Source organism: Colius striatus, chromosome Z (assembly GCF_028858725.1).
Source record: "Colius striatus isolate bColStr4 chromosome Z, bColStr4.1.hap1, whole genome shotgun sequence".
In the NCBI taxonomy this organism is placed as follows: domain Eukaryota; kingdom Metazoa; phylum Chordata; class Aves; order Coliiformes; family Coliidae; genus Colius; species Colius striatus.
This window is the reverse complement of record NC_084790.1, coordinates 26,381,348-26,400,145: the sequence shown is the minus strand read 5'-3', so window position 1 is coordinate 26,400,145 and position 18,798 is coordinate 26,381,348. Positions and strand designations below refer to the sequence as shown.

The 18,798-nt window shown below is 38.6% G+C and overlaps 1 protein-coding gene across 1 annotated transcript in view; it reads left to right on the top strand.

Moving 5' to 3' along the window:
* ZNF608 (zinc finger protein 608) overlaps positions 1–17,560 on the top strand; it is a 78,533-nt gene extending 60,973 nt beyond the window's left edge. Inside the window, exons 3-8 of the mRNA XM_062018797.1 lie at positions 9,317–9,404; positions 9,870–12,315; positions 14,046–14,463; positions 15,025–15,197; positions 16,063–16,216; positions 17,475–17,560. Of these exons, the coding sequence (XP_061874781.1) occupies positions 9,317–9,404; positions 9,870–12,315; positions 14,046–14,463; positions 15,025–15,197; positions 16,063–16,216; positions 17,475–17,560 (3,365 nt within the window). The remainder of the gene's footprint in view (positions 1–9,316; positions 9,405–9,869; positions 12,316–14,045; positions 14,464–15,024; positions 15,198–16,062; positions 16,217–17,474) is intronic.
* Positions 17,561–18,798: the final 1,238 nt, after the last annotated feature.

Here is an 18,798-nt window from a genome sequence, read left to right as displayed (position 1 = left end):
ATATCCTAATACTCACCTTAGGAAGAAAATTGAAAACATATGAAGTCCTTAAGACTTTTTTTTTTTTGGTGATACAGACATATATACACACACACACACAGACGCATACACCCATAAATTTATAACAGCTTCCCTATTTCTACAGATGTTTCTCAACAGTCTGCTGATGAAACAGTATTTCTGTGGTCGGGTGTTTTAGATGAAGAATAGAAATGAGGCAGATAATTATTAAAGGAACTCTTGAATGCTTGTCAGGGTGAGAAAAAAAAACAGTTATAATTTTCTCTTTTTGGTCTTCTCATATTTAAACAATAGTTCTTTTTGCTACAATCCAGCCTTGTTTCACTTTGTTATTTGCTGGCCTTTAAGGGTGAAAGAGTTTCAGAGAGAAGTAACTAGCTGAAGAGATCATGTAATTAATATAAACTGCAGGAAGCGAGTGTGACAGATAAGTTGAAAAGCTGTATGTTCTGTTGCTTATCTTCAGTGACATATGGTCCCAGAGTTCAAGCAAAGGTGGTGGATTGTGGGGCTTCTTTTTCTTTCACTCTAGTAGAAGGCAAGAGGGTGTCCATGTGTTCCATAGGGCAGCAATATAGGAGCTGAAATAACACTTCCTGAGAAGAGAGTGGGAAATTCAAGGGATTACAGATCAACATTCCCTTCTAAAATTGAGACTATATGACATTTTTCAGTGTCACGCTATGTTAATCACAGCTGTGATTACTGAAGTGAAAGAGAAAAAAAATCTACTAGAAACAAAATATTTTATTTCTGAAACAGATTTGGTTTTCTTCAAAACACACAGATGTTAAATGATTTTCAGCTTGCATTTTTAGTGTCAACTGAAATAAAGTAAGACTTCAGTTTTATTCTCAAGCTTCAGTAGAACAGTGAAGTGGTTCAGGTACTCTGGCCAAAGAAAAAGTAAGGTTTGTACAAAACCAAATCTTTAGTTGTACTCTAGAGTACAGAAACCTATTTCCTGTAGACACTGCAAACAAGTGGTCTAACATTAAAGAGACATTCAAGAACAATTTATCCAAAAGTTTTCCTGGTCCTGCCAAAACCTAATGACTTTGATATAAATCTGACAGGAGAAAATTACATTGGTTACTGTGGCTTCGTAGTTTTCAAACGTTGTGGATAAACCCACAAGCTATTTGGGACCCAATATGATATAGTTTCTGGGGTATTACACAGTTTTTTATTGAGTCTTTAATTGTTCTTTTAATAAGCGTAAAATTTAGCCTTTTATTTGATTAGGACCGTTTGTTTTGCTTTCAGTTGTCCATTTGCATTTAGATCTTCCTTATTGATTATCTGTTAGGCAGACTGTGTTAAAAGAAACATACACTGAAAAAATTACAGTGGCATTGTTATTATAACTGATAAGGAACATAAGCTCTTTGATTAGATGCTGCCTTGTTTTCTGGAGCCAACCTGCCTTTAGCATTTTAGTCATAGCTTTTTCCAAAGGCATTACTATTTCAGCCCACCCTCAGCAACAAGTCTTAATGTGCTGGTTTGTTTTATACTGAAGCTGGAAAAGGATAATGTTAACAGGGAGGCAAGAAAAAGAAAAGAAACCAGAGGTGCTTTTAGCTGACCATTCAGCTGAATATTGACCAACTGTCTACAACAAAAAGAAATAGATGGTGGTGAATAAGGTAGAATCTAGTTTTCCAAGAAGTTCAATGATTTTCCCAAATCAATACAGCTCATCAGGTGTCAGAACAAAGGCTGTAGGAGATGTGACAGTGATGGAAGTGGCTGTGTGTTCTTCTGTATGTTAAGCACATAGGCTCCTGGGGAAACAGGCCTTCAGTTATTTCAGTGTTTATTCTTCTATATGCTCTGAGATGAACCTCTAGATTAAGAAAATGTATTACAGTTATTATTAGGTGGGATGAAAAATTGACTTCTTGATGACCCAACTCCATGGGTTCAAGAAGTACTCCTTACTCTCTAACTGCTTCTTCTTTTCTGAATGCAAATGGAAGTATGTAATGCAAGCCCAAGGCATATATGTTTTGATTGTATATTTGTCATTGAAGGTACAACAGAGCTTTCTCAATCTAGGGTGGTGATTGCTACTATAACTATATTGTACTAATTACTTCATAATGAAGGGGGAGATAAAAGGCATGGCATTTGAATGAAGTATCTGTAAAAATTAGGTTGACAATACTCAAAACTTAATAGAAATCACATGGATATGAACTAAGTTTGTTATGTTGTTGAAGAAGTTGTATAGTTTCTATGGCCAGAGTAATACCAGTCTGGTTTAGCCACAAGCAGGGCAACATTAACTGAAATAGCAGGTTTTAGCCTCTCAGCTCTTTAACCTTTAGGTTTACTATGCTTTCATAAAGTACTAAATTAATACCACAGCTGAGCATCTCAAAGGTTTGTGACTGTACCAGCAATATTGCATTATGCTTCTTTTCCTTAATGCTGTCCAGTCTTCTCTGCTTTGTTGTTAGACAGTATTTGTTCAGATAAAGTCCAGTGTCCAGAATGACTAATTGCAGATCTATGCTCCACACAGTTTGATTACAGGGTATGGTTAAAGTGATTTTTCAAACATTCAGCAAAACAGTAGAGCTATTTGGAAAAAAAAAAAACCAGAACACAAAAAACAACCAAAACAAAACAAAACAAATCCTACCTTAAACCCCACTACCACCCCTCTTCCATGCCCCAAACATGAAACTCACACCAAAACTGAAAAAGCCAACAACAAAGCCAGAAAAAAAACCACCAGTCTTGCATTTCCAGGCCACCCGACAGTCTTTACATTCTCAGGTTTACTGATGTGATGTCTGTTACATATGCACCTGTTGTAAATGTAGTTAAGTTCTTGTGCCATGCTAGACAGAGAGTGTGATTAAAGTAGTATATAAATTGTATGTCTACCATATCAGTATTCAGTGTAAAAGACTTGACTTTACACGTAGAATGTTTAGTGTTAATTTTAGATTACTTTCTTGATGCAATCAGGGAGAAATAAGCCATTTGCATTGCAAGTCTAATATAAACATTGTTCTGTGTTTTTTATGGCTCGATGAATTGCAGGTGTTTCTGTGGATTGGGGGTTGATGATGATGTAGTGGATGTTGTGAGTCTTACTAAACTAATGGCAGTGAAAAAGTGTGAGATAATCCTAAAATTATAGATTTTCTTCTTGCAGCTTTTTGTACTTTGTATACTTTAGTAACTGTTAGAACAGTGATGTCAAATACATGTATGTGGGATTAAAAAATTTGCAGTGTGGAATGTAGAACAAAATATGTTTACTCCATGGTGGCAATGTACTCAGCAATGACAGATACACTGTGTTTTGTCTATTCCAGGCATGTCTGTATTATGTGACCTGACAAGGCTGGGACAAAAGACAAATTGAATTTGGTTTGCAAATAAATTAGTGTATTCACTGGTCATAAAGATACAAGAAATCTATTTTGCTGCAATGTTAGATCAAAATGTTACATGTGATGATGTGATACCTTCTCAATACTGAGAATCCCAGTCTTGAAAAGCTGCTATGCCACAGAAATATTGTCAATATTAAACTTCTTAAGAAGTAATCTTGCAAGAATTACTACAAAGCCTAGTATCCTTCCATAGATCTTCCTCTAGTATCAGCAAATATTGTCTTAAAATGATACTCAAAACAGTAAAAAGCAGTAGGTAGAACTGTCAAGCAAATGGGAATTTTGAGCAAGTAGGTTTCTACTTAATGTTTAAACATAAGTGACTTTTGGTGACTGTGAAGAAAACAAACATTTCCAGGTTTTGGAAGATACTGTTAAGTATCTTCAACAAATCAGTTACAGAAGTGTTCAGACTGACTTTGTGAAAATCTGCTTTTTCCAGAGTTTTGCAGATACTTTTATCCAACTTCTTTGCTAAGAACAGAGGGAACAGCACCTTTTGCAAAAATGAAAGCGTACTCCTTTATGCATTTGGATAAACTGGTCTTTTGAATCTTCTGGGAAACTAATCAACTTGAACTAGACCAGAATTTCATAGCAGTTGCTGTAATCTGAACAGAAAAATAGCCTATGCTGTAAATATTGAGTCAGACTTTCCAGTCTCATTGTCTACTTATATTGGATATTGAATGTGTTTTCTAATGCCAGTATTTTAAAAAACTGGAGGTTGCATTGAAGATAATAATGTGATAATTTGATTCCTAACCACATGATCTTATTTTAAAAGTTTTTAATACAAAACATAAAAGTTCTAGGCTTATGTTTACTGCAGAAAACAGAGTCAAGAAAGCAAAAGGATTAGTATCTGGTTTAGACTAGATCCTCCAGTGTTTTGTTCTTTAGATGCACGACCATCTGCAAGAGCATATTGTGTTAGATTTGGTTAGATCCTTAACAAGCCTATTGTGGCTGGTAGAAGTGCAACGTCAAGGTAGTCCATGTGAATGATACCCTGGCTTGGTACTGAAGATGCCTCATGATTGTGTTTTATGTTAAAATAGGACCTCTACATCTATTAGTCTGACTTTGAAAGAGCACGGTTCTTTTTTGTCAGATAGCAAACAACAAATTTTAGTAGTTCATTTCCAATTTGTAATGATGTATTAATTCGTTCTATAAATGTAGTTAATAGTAAATAGCCAATTTTAGACTTCGTCTTTGTTATGCAGTCACTGAGAAGAAGGAGAGGAACAGAAAGAAAACAGATACATTGCATCCACAGAACTCATAAAAAATGTTTCTGTAGATTTCTGAAAATGGTCTTATTACAGATCATTTTGGTGACACGTGACCTTGTACTCCAGACAAAAATCCAAGAACAAATTGTCACAGTTATTTTGCGGGGATTATTACATTGTATCTATGAGAACTGCTTATATAAAATGGTTTTACCTGCCTCCTCTAGGCAGGTATCATTTTTTTTTTATCTGTTGTTGGATAATTTTTTGCCATAAACATTATGGCTACGAATGTGACCAGTAAAGAACAAAGCTTATAATGGTGCATGCACTGTGAAGGAAAACACTAAAATACAAATCTTTTCTTGCTCAGTGGTGGACACTAGGTAAAATGCTTTGTGCACCGTTGCTGCACATTGAGGCTTTTGTGTGTGATCCTGCCTTGGCTAATAATGGATTATGGCAGAAAAGGTACTGACTAATGCAGGTGAACTGTAAAACTTGTAGGTAACATGATCTCATTTTCTTGTATTAGATACCATTTTGCAATTCTCAATGCATAAAACATTCACCACTTACTGTGTCTACTCAATTATTAGAAGTAGCATGGATAGTAACACCAAAATTTTTATTTTCTTATTCTTGGCTCTTTGATATTTCTTATTATTTTATTACTTGTTATTATATTATTCTAGGATATTTGACACTGAAGACTATAGAGGTTATTGCTAATTTCAGATATGCCATAACTGTGAATAGTTATGTAGTTTGCAAATGGAGCAACAATCCAAATTATGTCAAGAAATTTACATCCTCATTTTCTGATAAGTTTTTCTGTGTTATATCCAACTCTTGTGAACTGTGCTATAGTGAAAATCTTGAGTCAACCCCCTTACTTAGTGGAAAAAAATATTTGTGTATCATCTAAATATATTTGCTTATTTGATGCAATCTCATGAGAACAGGATTAGCTATTTGGCCAGATTTCTTCAGTTGGGATTTTAGAGTCCTGATGCCCTCAGGTACAATGTGCTTCAAAGATCTGAATTTTTCTTGCATTCTTCAGTAATGGTGACTTTAAAGAGTTTAGCCTATTGGGCTTTTTTTAAGGTGAAAATACTTCTCTCTATTCAGACAGTATGAAACCTGTGAGTTCCTCAGACTGCCTTCACATTTTCAGCCTTGTTCAGGCAATTCTAAATAAATGATTGTTACATGATGCGTATGTAGTGTAATGTATAGTTTAATGAAATGAGAAATTTAATCACAGGAACTTCTTGTGACTTGACACAGCTCCAGTGAGGTCTGATCTAGTGCATTACTTCTTAAGACAGAGAGAATATGTGGAGAGCCATGCCCCAGCACACACACGCTCAAAAGACTAGTTGGAACAACTTAGAGATGAGCTAGTGCATCCGTAACTCAATGCCCAGAGTACTCAAACACAAGACTCGGAGGTGAAGACAGCTGTAATACTGTTTGTGTACTGCTTCTGAGACAGCACAGAGAAGTCCCAGCAGAGGTCTTGTTTTGAGGTTGAACTCTGTTACACGACAAGTATTTTGGATCAAAGAAAACTGGAATAGTATACTCTGACTAGATGCAGCAAGAATAATCCTTTCTCGTCAGTAGTTTGTCTAGCATACAGTGTGGATTACTTACCTGTGTCAGCTCAGTCTTCATTTTCCAGTATTCTGATGTAATAAGCCTCTGGTTGCCTATTTCCTTGGGGGTCAGTCCTGCCTCTCACATTACTTATATTCTCTTGACACATTTCTAGCATAACGTTAGAGGGTTTAAATGAGCTACCTTCACTGCTGGCTCTGTGGAGTCTTACCTGGGGATGAGAAATATGCTGTTCATCAGGAAGAGGAAATTATTCCTTGCTGCAGTTATTCTAACGTGCTATGAAGATTAATCTTCCCTCCAACTTACATACTGAGGCCCTTGCCAAGACTTAGCAAACTTAATGAGATGCTAAATGTAACTGACTTTAAGAGAGGAACTTGTTTGCTTTTGAAGTATTGACTTTCTTACACTGGAATGTCATTTGAATGTATTCTAAGAATTACTGAAATGTATACTGATTTCGGGGTTTTTATTATTATACCTACTCCCTGCTTTCTGTGCCTTCTACTTTGCCCTCTTTTCTGTTAATAGGTAACAGACTGTCCTTAGGGCTGTTATAGAAATTAGGAAATGAAGTGCACACATAGGTACACAAATCTGCATATATTGAGGAAGATGGAGACTTACTTAGCAACACACCTTGATTTAAAACAGAAAAAACCCCCCAAACATAAACCATGAACCCTAACAGTTACGTTTTAATAAAAGGATAAAGGTGAACTAGGTGGGAAAAAAACGAATGACATAATTCTCCCATAATAGTCTGTGAGAAGTCAAAAGATCCTCTTTGCTTTGTACATTTAGGAGGAGAATAGCCAAACAGTGGTAAATGGACAGGAGGGAACAATTATGCTGCTGCAGGGAGATGACTGCGTGACATAATAGAATTTAGTGATGGAAAAGAACTGTGATTTTCGCTCATAGCATTATGGAGTCACAGCTGACAAGCTATTAAGGTGGAAGGAAAGCATTGAGGTTACTCAGAGAAACACCCTTTTAATCTCTCTCTCTCTTGTGTGCGAGTGGCAGGTGGGAACATAGCTTGGAGTTGCTTGTTGAAAGAAACCCAATTTCCACTGACAAGCATTTCCTCTGTTGACTTACTGATGTATTCTCCTCTTCACATTCTTCGCCCACACATTTGAGCAGGTGTAGAACTTTTGAGACATGGTGCGATTTCAGCACTCAAGGGAAACTGTGGTTTGTGCTATCCTGCAGCCTGTACACTCCCCTACGCTTTGGTGACAGTCCTCAGTAGGGGGATGGTTCCAGCAGAGTTCACTGGGCCATCCTCAGACCCTCAACCACAGAGCTGTTTCACGGTGATCAGACTCCCCCAGGCTCAGGAGGCAGCAGGGCTGGTGTCACTGCTGCAGGGCCAATGTGTTTGGCTTTTCTTTTCCAGGCTGCCAAGTTTTGTCTAGGTCATAAAACTGTGGTACAGCAATTTAACCTTAATCCTTCTAGGTATTCAAAGCCTTGCTCTGACCCTGACTGGAAGGGCTGTTTATCTTTCATCCTTCAGACCAATTCACTTCATCATATGAAATTCTAGTCTCTTTATCATAATGGCAACTTAAAACCATATGGGGAATAATTTTCAAATCTGCTACAGAGAATTTTCAAGGAAATCCCTTCTTCCCTGGTACCTCCACTAACAACACTTCAAATAACTTCCCCACTGTTAAAAGGCCCCTGAGGAAATAACTGGCTGGTTGCATGTTTACTTTACCTTGGTGCAGCAGAGAGGGATCCTTTTAGTGCAAAATTAGAAATTGCACTGGTAAGACAAAGCAAAAAGACTGGCAAGAAACATTCTGGCACAATGCCATTATTATGTCTGTTAAAGAAATGCTTCAGCTAGAACAGGGCAAGTGTAGAGGAAAAACAAGTCACAAGACTGGCAGCTGTGAGTTAGTGTCTTTATGCCTCTCACAAACTAGAAATGTTTTGCATCTTGCCTTTCTTTGCAAGGTAAAATACATTTTTTATTTCAGCATACATTCTAGTGAGAAAAGATAGCTGGTTCAGCCATACTATCTTGTGTTTATATGCAGAAGTTACTGAATGAAAAGGGTATGCTGGCTAATCCATAACCACGATGATAAATTATGGAAAGAAGCGTTTGAGGGTGACCTGAAAACATTTCAATGACACGCCCTATGTTTGTTTTATCATTACTTGGGCTATCCTTAGCATGCACACATTTTACCGGAGTAGCTAGAATAAACAGAAATTGGAAGTCTGCTTTAGGTGGCAGATGAGTTTACATTTAACAGGAGTCGTAAGTGGAAAACCAATTAGGTTACAGTACTTTTTTTTAAAGGATCCCTCTTTCTATGTACCAGTATTGTGATTCCTCTTAGCTTTGTTGTATGGTTGCAATATCTTGTCCTTTGCTTTCAATGGGCGAAAAATAAAGGCATATAATATATTGTTTCTGTCTATTTCTGCTGAACAAAACTTGCAGGGCAGACATGTATGCATGTTTGTGTGTTTGGATAGATGCAATTTCAAATAAATAGAAGCTTCATTATCATATTGTTCAAAGCAAAGCAGATTCTTCTCAGTCACCTACTGATTTAAACACTAACTGGTGCTTAGTTTATGCTGGCTGGCTGCCAAGCGAAAGCAATTACATGCAGTAATAGCAAAATTAAGAGGTGAGCATTGCTGTTTTACAGCAGGACATGGCAAAACCCATTTCCTTCTGTCAGCTGTACCTTGATTACACAGTCACAAAGGCACACACTTTCTTACACATATAAACATGTGCACACATACTCTTTTTCTTTGCCTTTTGATATCTTTCCTGTGGGTTTTAACTTGAGGTCAATGAAACCAGAAAGGAGGAAGAGTATAGACCACAGTGTTTGAAAGCAAATGAGAATAAACCTGTCACTTTGTGGGGAAGGAGAAAAAAATTGGATTAAAAAAAAAGCAGCAAACCAAAAAGTCTACCCAAATTACTGTTCTGACTGTGATAATACTTTGCTTTTCTACCACTGGCAGGTGTCCTAGTGGTAAATGTTACATGGAGGAACAAGACTTATGTGGGAACACTCCTGGACTGCACAAAGCATGACTGGGCCCCTCCTAGGTAGGCAATCTGAGTCTGTTTTTTCTCCCCTGTATTTTCAACCCCAGTCTCTGTCAAGAGACTGTTCAGAGAATAATAAAAAACAACTGGTTATAATTGAAAACATGCACCAGTGAATCAAGTCATTCTCTGTTCTACACTGAAATGTGGAGTGGGAGTTTTTATTTCTGTTTTGTGTTTTTGAGAGGGCAGAGGAAATATATGGGAATCAGAGGGCAGTAAATTAAAAATGCATTTCCATAAGTTTGCATATTTTTTTCTCCACATTGTTCTAACTAAATGGTCTTGTTCTTGTTGGTTTTGTGCTTTTTTAATGACTTTCCCTCTCAGACTGCAACATTCTCATTTGGAAGAAGGACATCTTTCTCTTAACATGTACAAATGTTCTGTTAAGGGAAATGGTGGTCTTTTGGTACTTATTCAGCTCACAGCTCCTGATGATGATATCTGCTCTTGTTTATATAGATTTTGTGAGTCGCCAACAAGTGACTTGGAAATGCGCGGAGGACGGGGCAGGGGAAAGCGGGCAAGGTCTGCTGCAACTGTACCTGGGAACGATGCAAGCTTTGCAGAGTCCAGAGGACTACAGAATAAGAATCGAGGTGGTGCCAATGGGAAGGGGAGGAGGGGCAGCCTTAACTCAAGCGGGCGCAGGACACCCCCAAACTGTGCCATGGATGAAGTCAAAGCAAGCTCCTCATCCACAAACAAGAGGAAAACTAAGCCTCCAATGGAGCTAGATTTGAACTCCAGTTCAGAGGACAATAAATCTGGAAAACGTGTTCGTACTAACTCTAGAAGCACTCCTACCACCCCACAGGGGAAACCCGAGACTACTTTTTTGGACCAAGGCTGTTCTTCTCCAGTGCTGATTGATTGTCCTCACCCCAACTGCAACAAAAAGTACAAGCACATTAATGGACTACGATACCACCAGGCTCATGCACATTTAGACCCAGAAAGTAAGCTGGAGTTTGAGCCTGACAGTGAAGACAAAATTTCAGACTGTGAGGAAGCATTGAGTAACGTGGCACTTGAATGCAGTGAGCCAAGCACAAATTTGCCAGGCTTTGATCCACTAAAAGCACCAATATCTCCTTCCTCCATCACTACCCCAGGGACTCCCAAGGGAAAAAGGGAACTGACCAGCAATGGCCCTGGTTCAATTATCAGTTCCAAAACTGGCAAGAATTCTGGCAAAAAGAAGGGTCTCAACAGTGAGCTGAACAGCCTTCCACTGATTTCTAACATGGCAGCCACACTAGATAGTTGCTCAGTAACAGATGGCAATTTGCAAACTGAAATGCCAAAGTTGGAGGCTGAGGGCTTAATTGACAAGAAGAGTTTAGGTGATAAAGGCAAGAAAGCGAACAATTGCAAAGTGGATAAAAACCTTTCCAAACTGAAAACAGCCAGGCCCATTGCACCAGCACCAGCACCAACTCCTCCACAATTAATAGCTATACCTACTACAGCCTTTACAACCACCACTACAGGGACAATTCCGGGACTGCCCTCTCTAACAACTACTATTGTTCAGGCTACACCAAAGAGTCCTCCGCTAAAACCTATTCAACCAAAGCCCACAATTATGGGAGAGCCAAGCACTGTAAACCCAGCTCTCACATCACTCAAAGAGAAAAAGAAAAAGGAGAAGCGAAAGCTGAAGGACAAAGAAAGCAAAGAGACGGGAAGTCCCAAGATAGATTCTAAGCTGGGAAAGCTGGAGGATTCAAAAGGGTCTGGGAAGGACTTATCTGGACATTTTTTAAAGGACCATCTCAACAAGAATGAAGTGCTAGCTAATGGACTGTCAGAGTCTCAAGAGAGCAGGATGGCAAGTATTAAGGCTGAAGCTGATAAGGTTTATACGTTCACAGACAATGCACCCAGCCCTTCCATAGGGAGTGCCTCCAGGATGGAATGCAGCACTTTGGTGAATGGACAATCTGGCATGGCACCACTGCATGTGTTGACACAAAATGGTGCAGACAGCGCGGCCACTAAAACCAACAGCCCCGCTTACTCGGATATTTCTGATGCAGCCGATGATGGTGGCTCTGACAGCAGGTCAGAGGGCATGAGGTCAAAGGCTAGCTCTCCGTCGGATATTATTTCTAATAAGGATGGTGTTGTAAAAGGCCATTCTTCAACTACAGCACAATCGACTCAAGCGAAAGAGTCCCATTCTCCCTATTACCATGGCTACGATCCTTATTATTCCCCAAGCTACATGCACTCTGGACAGGTCAGTGCCCCAGCAGCTGGGAACAGCAGTACCCCACAGGGGCTGAAGATTAAAAAGGAGGCTGAGGAAGAGGCTGAAAAGAAGGAGAAGACAGAACCCTCAGATGCCAAGAAAAGTGAAAGCACTTCCTCTAATTTGCAGCCACAACATCAGTCAGTAATAACGCAAAGACACCCTGCACTTGCTCAGTCACTTTATTACGGACAGTATGCTTATGGGCTCTATGTGGACCAAAAGTCCTTAATGGCCTCTAACCCTGGTTACAGGCAGCAGTATGAAAAATACTATGAGGACCAGAGACTAGCAGAACAGAAAATGGCACAAACTGGGAGGGACTGTGAAAGGAAGAATGACCCCTCCATGAAGGAGATTGGGAAGGATGACAACAAGCAGAAGAATATTCCATCTGCCACTATTTCAAAGGCCCCTTCAGTGCCAGAGTCCAGCAAAAATAACACTAAAATAGGGCCATCAGTCCCTAACAAAGGCGAGGAGACAAGCAAATCACAGATCCTTTCCAATCACCAGCAGCAGCTTCAGTCTGACAGTTTTAAAGCCAAACAAATGGAAAACCACCAGCTTATAAAGGAAGCTGTAGAGATGAAATCTGTTATGGACTCCATGAAGCAAACTGGAGTAGATCCAACCACAAGATTTAAACAGGTGAGATCACAGGAAATGGAACAAGAGTGTCTTGATTTATCCTTAAGTCATGTGAGATTTTGTCCCTGATTCTGCCATGGTCTCCTACTATTGCAGCCAAACAAGTTCTGCCATCCTTTTTTGATGCTGAATGGTATACGTAGTCTGTGAATAGACCAGAAGCAGAGCTGTTTGAAAATAGGGAAAAAAAAAATTCTAGTAAAGGTGGTGACAGAATCCAGGCTGAAGACCTGTATAAACTATTTTAAGTTACATGGATGATTAAAATAGAATTAGATTTTTCTTTTAGATGTAAATTCTAAGTAGTTTGCTTAGTTCAGAAATAAGAAACTCCAAGCAAAATAAGCAGCTTTCATTGTGAGAGGACTTAAAGTAGATTTGAAACATGGTTTGAAGTGTTTCCTTTTTCTGTTAAATGACAGTTGGCATTTACTAAAGATGGGTGAACTGGTTCTTTGAAGAGTTGACTTGAAGCTCAGCTCTTTATCTTAACCCGAGGTGACCTTTTTGAAGCAGTTAAGTTCCTCTCCTCAACCAAACTCAAGCCCCTACAGACCAACACAATAGATGAAATCCTTTCTCCATTTAAGTCAGTGGTAGTTTTGCCATTGACTTTAGTGGAACCAGAATTTCATCCAGTGGCTTCATGCTGACCTTCCTAGCTGTCACGTTGCCTTCATTTGAGACAATGCAACTGTCTGTGTGCTCTGAACTGGAGCCTCAATGCATGGTGCTTTCATGTTCTGGTGTATGGCATATCCCAGACTTCACCCTTATGGACTATCTTTCAAGGTACGGGCAGGGTCAGGGTAGTGGGAGTCAGGGAGCTCAAAAGGAAGTGAGATGGTACAACCTGGAGTAGGAGAAGATTTCTGCTGATTCAAACAAGTATTTGAACCAGACAGTCCAAGCCTCTAGTTCTGTGCTTACGTTTCTGTTGTATGTGTCATAAGTATGCATCAACTGGACACAGTGTTTACAGTTAATTCTTGCATGTCATATATTTGAAAAAAAGAAAAAAAAGAGTTGTCCTGTTTCTACTAAGTATTGATTTGGTGTAGTCTTGTACTCACGTACCTAATTCCAAAATGTGTTCAGAGACTGGTCTACGTAATATGCTATGCAAAAAGGTACTTATGATGTCCTTTAAGCCACATTGTCCTGATCCTATAAGTACTTATCCATGTGTAATTTTACAACTTGAAGTAAGACTGTCAGATGAGGAAGTCTGCCCTAATGTCTGCCTTCTTCCACTGATTTCTTAATGTCTGCAATATCAGAAGTAGCATTAACATCTTTCCAGCTAGATCAGTTTTTCAAGTTCATTGTTCCAGGTAATCTTAAGTGCTCTGGTATATCATTAGCCAGCTTTAATTTTGTGGTTCACAGATGTTTTTTGCTCTTTAGTAGGAAAAACTCTCTATGGACTTTAATTAAAATATTTTATTAATAGCTTGGACTCAGAACTTTGATACAATGCATATGTGTTTCATGATTAAACTAGTTAAAGCCACGAAGAAGGATATAAGATGAAGCAATTGAATTAAATTTTTATAATAGTCTCTTGCTCTTTCATGGGAATATTGGTTTGACTTTCAGCTCTGTAGAACGCAAACCTCTCCTTTATGCAATAGGAATGTGTTTTTAAAACAGCTATTAAAAATACACCAACAACAATCTTATTTCAACATCTAAGTTCAGAACAAAATTTTTTTTCTCCTCCATATTAGGACCCAGATTCACGAACATGGCATCATTATGTCTATCAGCCCAAGTACCTTGATCAACAAAAATCAGAAGAACTTGATCGTGAGAAAAAGTTAAAAGAAGACAGCCCTAGAAAAACACCTAACAAGGAAAGTTCCCTGCCTAACCTTCCTGTCTCATTAGCAGCCATTAAAGAGGAGCCTAAAGAGGTCAAGCGTTCTGATTCGCAATCAGTGGATGAGAGCAAGATAAAAAATGATGATCGAAAGACTCCTGTAAATTGGAAGGACTCTCGGGGTGCTAGAGTAGCAGTTTCCTCACCAATGAGTCAGCATCAGTCATATATCCAGTACTTGCATGCTTATCCTTATCCACAGATGTACGATCCCAGCCATCCAGCCTATCGTGCAGTCTCTCCTGTCCTAATGCACAGCTATCCTGGTATGTATTCTGAAATTTACTTTGTACACTAGTTAAGATTTACACCTTCAAAGTGCAGTAAAACCTACATTTTAATATTTCTGTTAGTAGCTAGGATAATGCAGAAGTTTCATGGGTGATGTTTGTTTTGCTTGTGCTTCCAAGAGGGAAAGTTCTTTGGATTAAACTGATTTAGTATAAGATACTCTTTTTATGAACTGTCACAGTTCCCAGCTACAGTTTTCTCAACCCTTGACAGTCTGCTATTGCCATTAGACTGGCAGGTAGTTTATTGCCTATAAAAATATTCTAAGCACTTACTGTCAGAACCATTATAGTTACTATTCCTTTCACTTAAAGAGGACACATAAATGTCTGAAATGGCTGTCAGCTCAACCCTCTTTATAACCTCTATTCATCAGGGTAAATTAGGTGAAGAAATTGAAGAGCAAAGGTGCCGTTTGATAGTCACATGATCCAGTTTTTGATGTAATCCTCTATCTTGGCATTGCCTCTTCCCACCCCAATATAGCCAAAATTTAAAACCGGTAGCTTGATGTGGTGTTTATTGTTTATCTGCAGGGGCCTATCTCTCTCCAGGATTTCATTATCCAGTTTATGGGAAGGTGTCAGGAAGAGAAGAGGCGGAGAAAGTCAATACCAGCCCAAGCATCAATGCAAAATCAACCACTGAGTCCAAAGCACTGGATTTGCTCCAGCAGCATGCTAACCAGTATCGCAGCAAGTCCCCCGTTGTAAGGCTTCATCTGTTGTTATTGAAGAGTGGTACACATAGGGAGGAGTAGAGGAGATCATTTTAAGCACACTATCTGGCACCAGACTCTGAATGCATGATTCTTCTTTATAGTATCACCTAAAATAAAAGCAATTTATAGTCAGGATACTTCCAGGGCATTAACTGGAAGTGGCATGTGTAACACAGTTCTGTGTTCAGAGTCCTCCTCTCTAAAATGGATGAACTCATACAGAAATGCAGAATTAGAGATACTTCTTGATGCACAGTTTATTGTAGTTAAAGAAGAAACTCCTATTTGGAAACAGGTAATGAAATAAGTTGAGCTGGGGGACTCGGTACTAACTTCTCCCTACGTTTGACAAGAAGCGAAACAGCAGATTACTAGCCTCAAGGTCTGAAGATTTCCATACTGGAGCAAACACTGTTATTTTATTTTCTGATAAGTTGGTGCTAATTTTAATAGTTTACAAGTCACTGGCAATTTTTAAAAGGACTTTCTTTCTGTTCAGGCAAGCTTGATCCTCATAGTGCATTAAAAAAGGCTGAGGCTTTATTTATATCAGCTCTCAGCAGCTCACCTATGTTGTTTAGGCATTGGCAAGTCAGCCAAGCTTAAGGGAGTCCAAAAGTTGTCATGGTGGCTTCAAGCTGCAGTACATTTCCTCAAAATCTCTGTGCCTTGGAAAATCTTCCATTACACCAGGCTTAGATTATAATCAAGCACAAATAAACTGGTAGAGATACTTCAGAAAAAAGTCATCTTCATCCTTTGAATTCAAAAAGTTGTGGCCAGGTGTGATTTTGGTGTGATTTCGTCCCTTTTGACATTCTCACATAAGTTTTCTTTCACTTTCTGTTACTAGCCTGTGGAAAAATCAGCAGCTGAGCGTGAACGGGAAGCAGAGAGGGAACGAGACCGTCACTCTCCATTCAGCCAGCGACATCTCCATACGCACCATCACACACATGTTGGAATGGGTTACCCCCTTATACCTGGACAATATGACCCATTTCAAGGTGAGCAGCAGATTTCCAAAGGTGTGATTAGCTTCCTTCATGGAGCTTGTTATCTTGACACTGGAAATCCTGCCTATGTGAGGCATTTTGCATAGAGATCCCCATGTTAAATCAGAAGTGCTTTACATTTAGGAAGAAGACTTGGAAATTCACAGCATGGACTAACAACAAATTAATAGCTTCATGACTGAGAAACTGCAAGTTTCATTTTCAAAACGAGTGTTAGAGCATTATTAAAGATGTACTAGTTAGGCTGTCGTTCCTGTGAGTGTTTTGATTCCTATTGCAAACTGACATTAACTGTCTGAAAGGCAGCAAAAAACCTAAACGAAACAACCTTCTTTTTATATAATTGGGGTTATGTAAGCAATGGAAGAAGCATAGCAAAGACAAAAGCTTTTTATACAGAACATATTTTATGTACGAGACATTGCATTCACAAGGGTTTGAGCTTGTTATAATTTGACTGCCTGAAAGAGGGCTCTTTGTATTTTGGCGAATGGAGTGCACAAAGTTGCAGTCAGGGAAAAAGCGTCACAGTAAGATACGATTCATTCTCCCTGGGTTTTACACCAGTCTTTGACTGTTTTTCTCTAACCCTGGACTCTAGCTGGATTAAAAGGAGATTTCCTCCCATGCAGCAAAGTACATGCTATCACAATTGGTGGCTAAATGATGTTAATTCATTATGTTCACTTGGTGCCTCAGCAGTTATTTTTCCTGTGTAAAAGTCTTGACATTTCTCAGTCTGATTCAGTGATTCCATATGCCTTTTGGGATGCATTATGCTTGTTCAGTAGGAAAACTGTAAAAATGATAAGTTATTATGGAAGTATTGTATTCTGAGCAGCTGGCATGTCGTTTCTGTAATTCACTGTGACTTTTTATTCTTGTTGTTTCCTGCTACCTATTATTTCTACTGAGCTTCCTATTCAAGAACTCGTACAATGCACTTAGCATCATGCCGTGCAGTACTTGTAAAGGAATACAATAAGTAGGAATGCTGTATTTTCTTGTAAAATATCTATCAAGGATAATTCAGTTGACTATATGAAAGAATATTGATCATAATGGGCAGACTGTCAACACTGTTGTCTGGAATATTTGCCATTTACCTCGTGTTTAAACTGCACCATTTTCCAACAGTGGCAGATTTTTATCTGTTTGCCTTAGATGTGCTCCCTAACATTTCTCTGAGCACAAAAATCCATTAAAACCAGAAGTACATCAACATTCTTTTGTGTCTTCTTTCCATCAGGATTGACCTCTGCTGCCCTTGTTGCCACTCAGCAGGTGGCTGCGCAGGCATCTGCATCTGGTATGTTTCCTGCACAAAGAAGGTAAGTAGCTAGTAAATCTTAAGTTATATATCATAGAGAAGAGAAAGCAAATAAGAGATTTTATGATAAAGCTTGATGACCTGCACTTCCTTGCATGACACAGTTTTTAAGGATGAGGAAAAACTTGTAACCTTGGGTTAATTGTAGTTTTATTCTTTTTAAGTTGACATTTTGTCCTTAGTTGTGTCTTTTAACTGTAACATTGATTATTAAGAAAGAAGTAGACTGTCTTCTAAGTCTTTCCAACATAGCCCTATGTTTTAAGGATTGATATTAAGATAAAACAAGTCATTATGAAATATAATTAAGGATCCAAATGTTCCATAAAAGGGGATTGAAGTTCACATTTTGTTAGATCCGTGTACTATCTGGAAAATTTAAGTCTACCTGGTTTGCTGATTTTGCTTTTGGAGAGGTTTACTTGGGAGTCCATGAGAGATGACACCAATTTTAAGTTACATAGCCCTTCCATGCATTCACCTCTCAGTTACTTCCTAGGTTTTCAGTACAAGTTATTCTTCAATCATCATCCTTACTCTTCAAGAGGAGGGAGACTCCTCTGTATTACAATGATCTCAAGTGAAAAACCCAAAGCAACTTCAACATTAGAGTTTCTTCCATCACTGCCATGTTAAGCCTAGGAGTTTTAATGTATTAAATTGTGTAACGTTCCGTGGTTACGGGTGTCTCTCTTGAACACAAGCAGACAAGTAAGGCTCTTAAGCTGGTGTGAGAAAGGTTTGCAGCCCTAAAAGAGCTGATGGGTGCTAGGGTGCCAGAACCCAGAAGATAAATCCTGGCATAGGTTACTTGTTTGTATGTTGTTCCTGGCAGGGAAGCGACAAGGATATGGCTTGGTGTCTTTCCTTCCTGGGATTGAGAATACTGGGCAAATTTTATTTAATGATGTATCTGAGGAAAAAACAAAACAAATGAAACAAGGGGAAAGGGTACTGCATACTAAAACGTTCTTCTTTTTTCTTTTCAGAGAATGATGAGTTTGGGGATATACGTTGTCATGTGACTGGATCACATGAGGAAGCGCTTTATTACAGACATCAGTTCCATGGTGTTAATTTGAAATGCCTTAATGGCAGGCAAAAACCAGTCATTTCATTTTTGTAAATTGCAGATTTTATCACAGAGTAACAAATGTTGCTGTAATTAGACTTCTGTTTTTTTATATATATATATATATATGCGTATATATATATATACATATATATATAAAAATATATATAT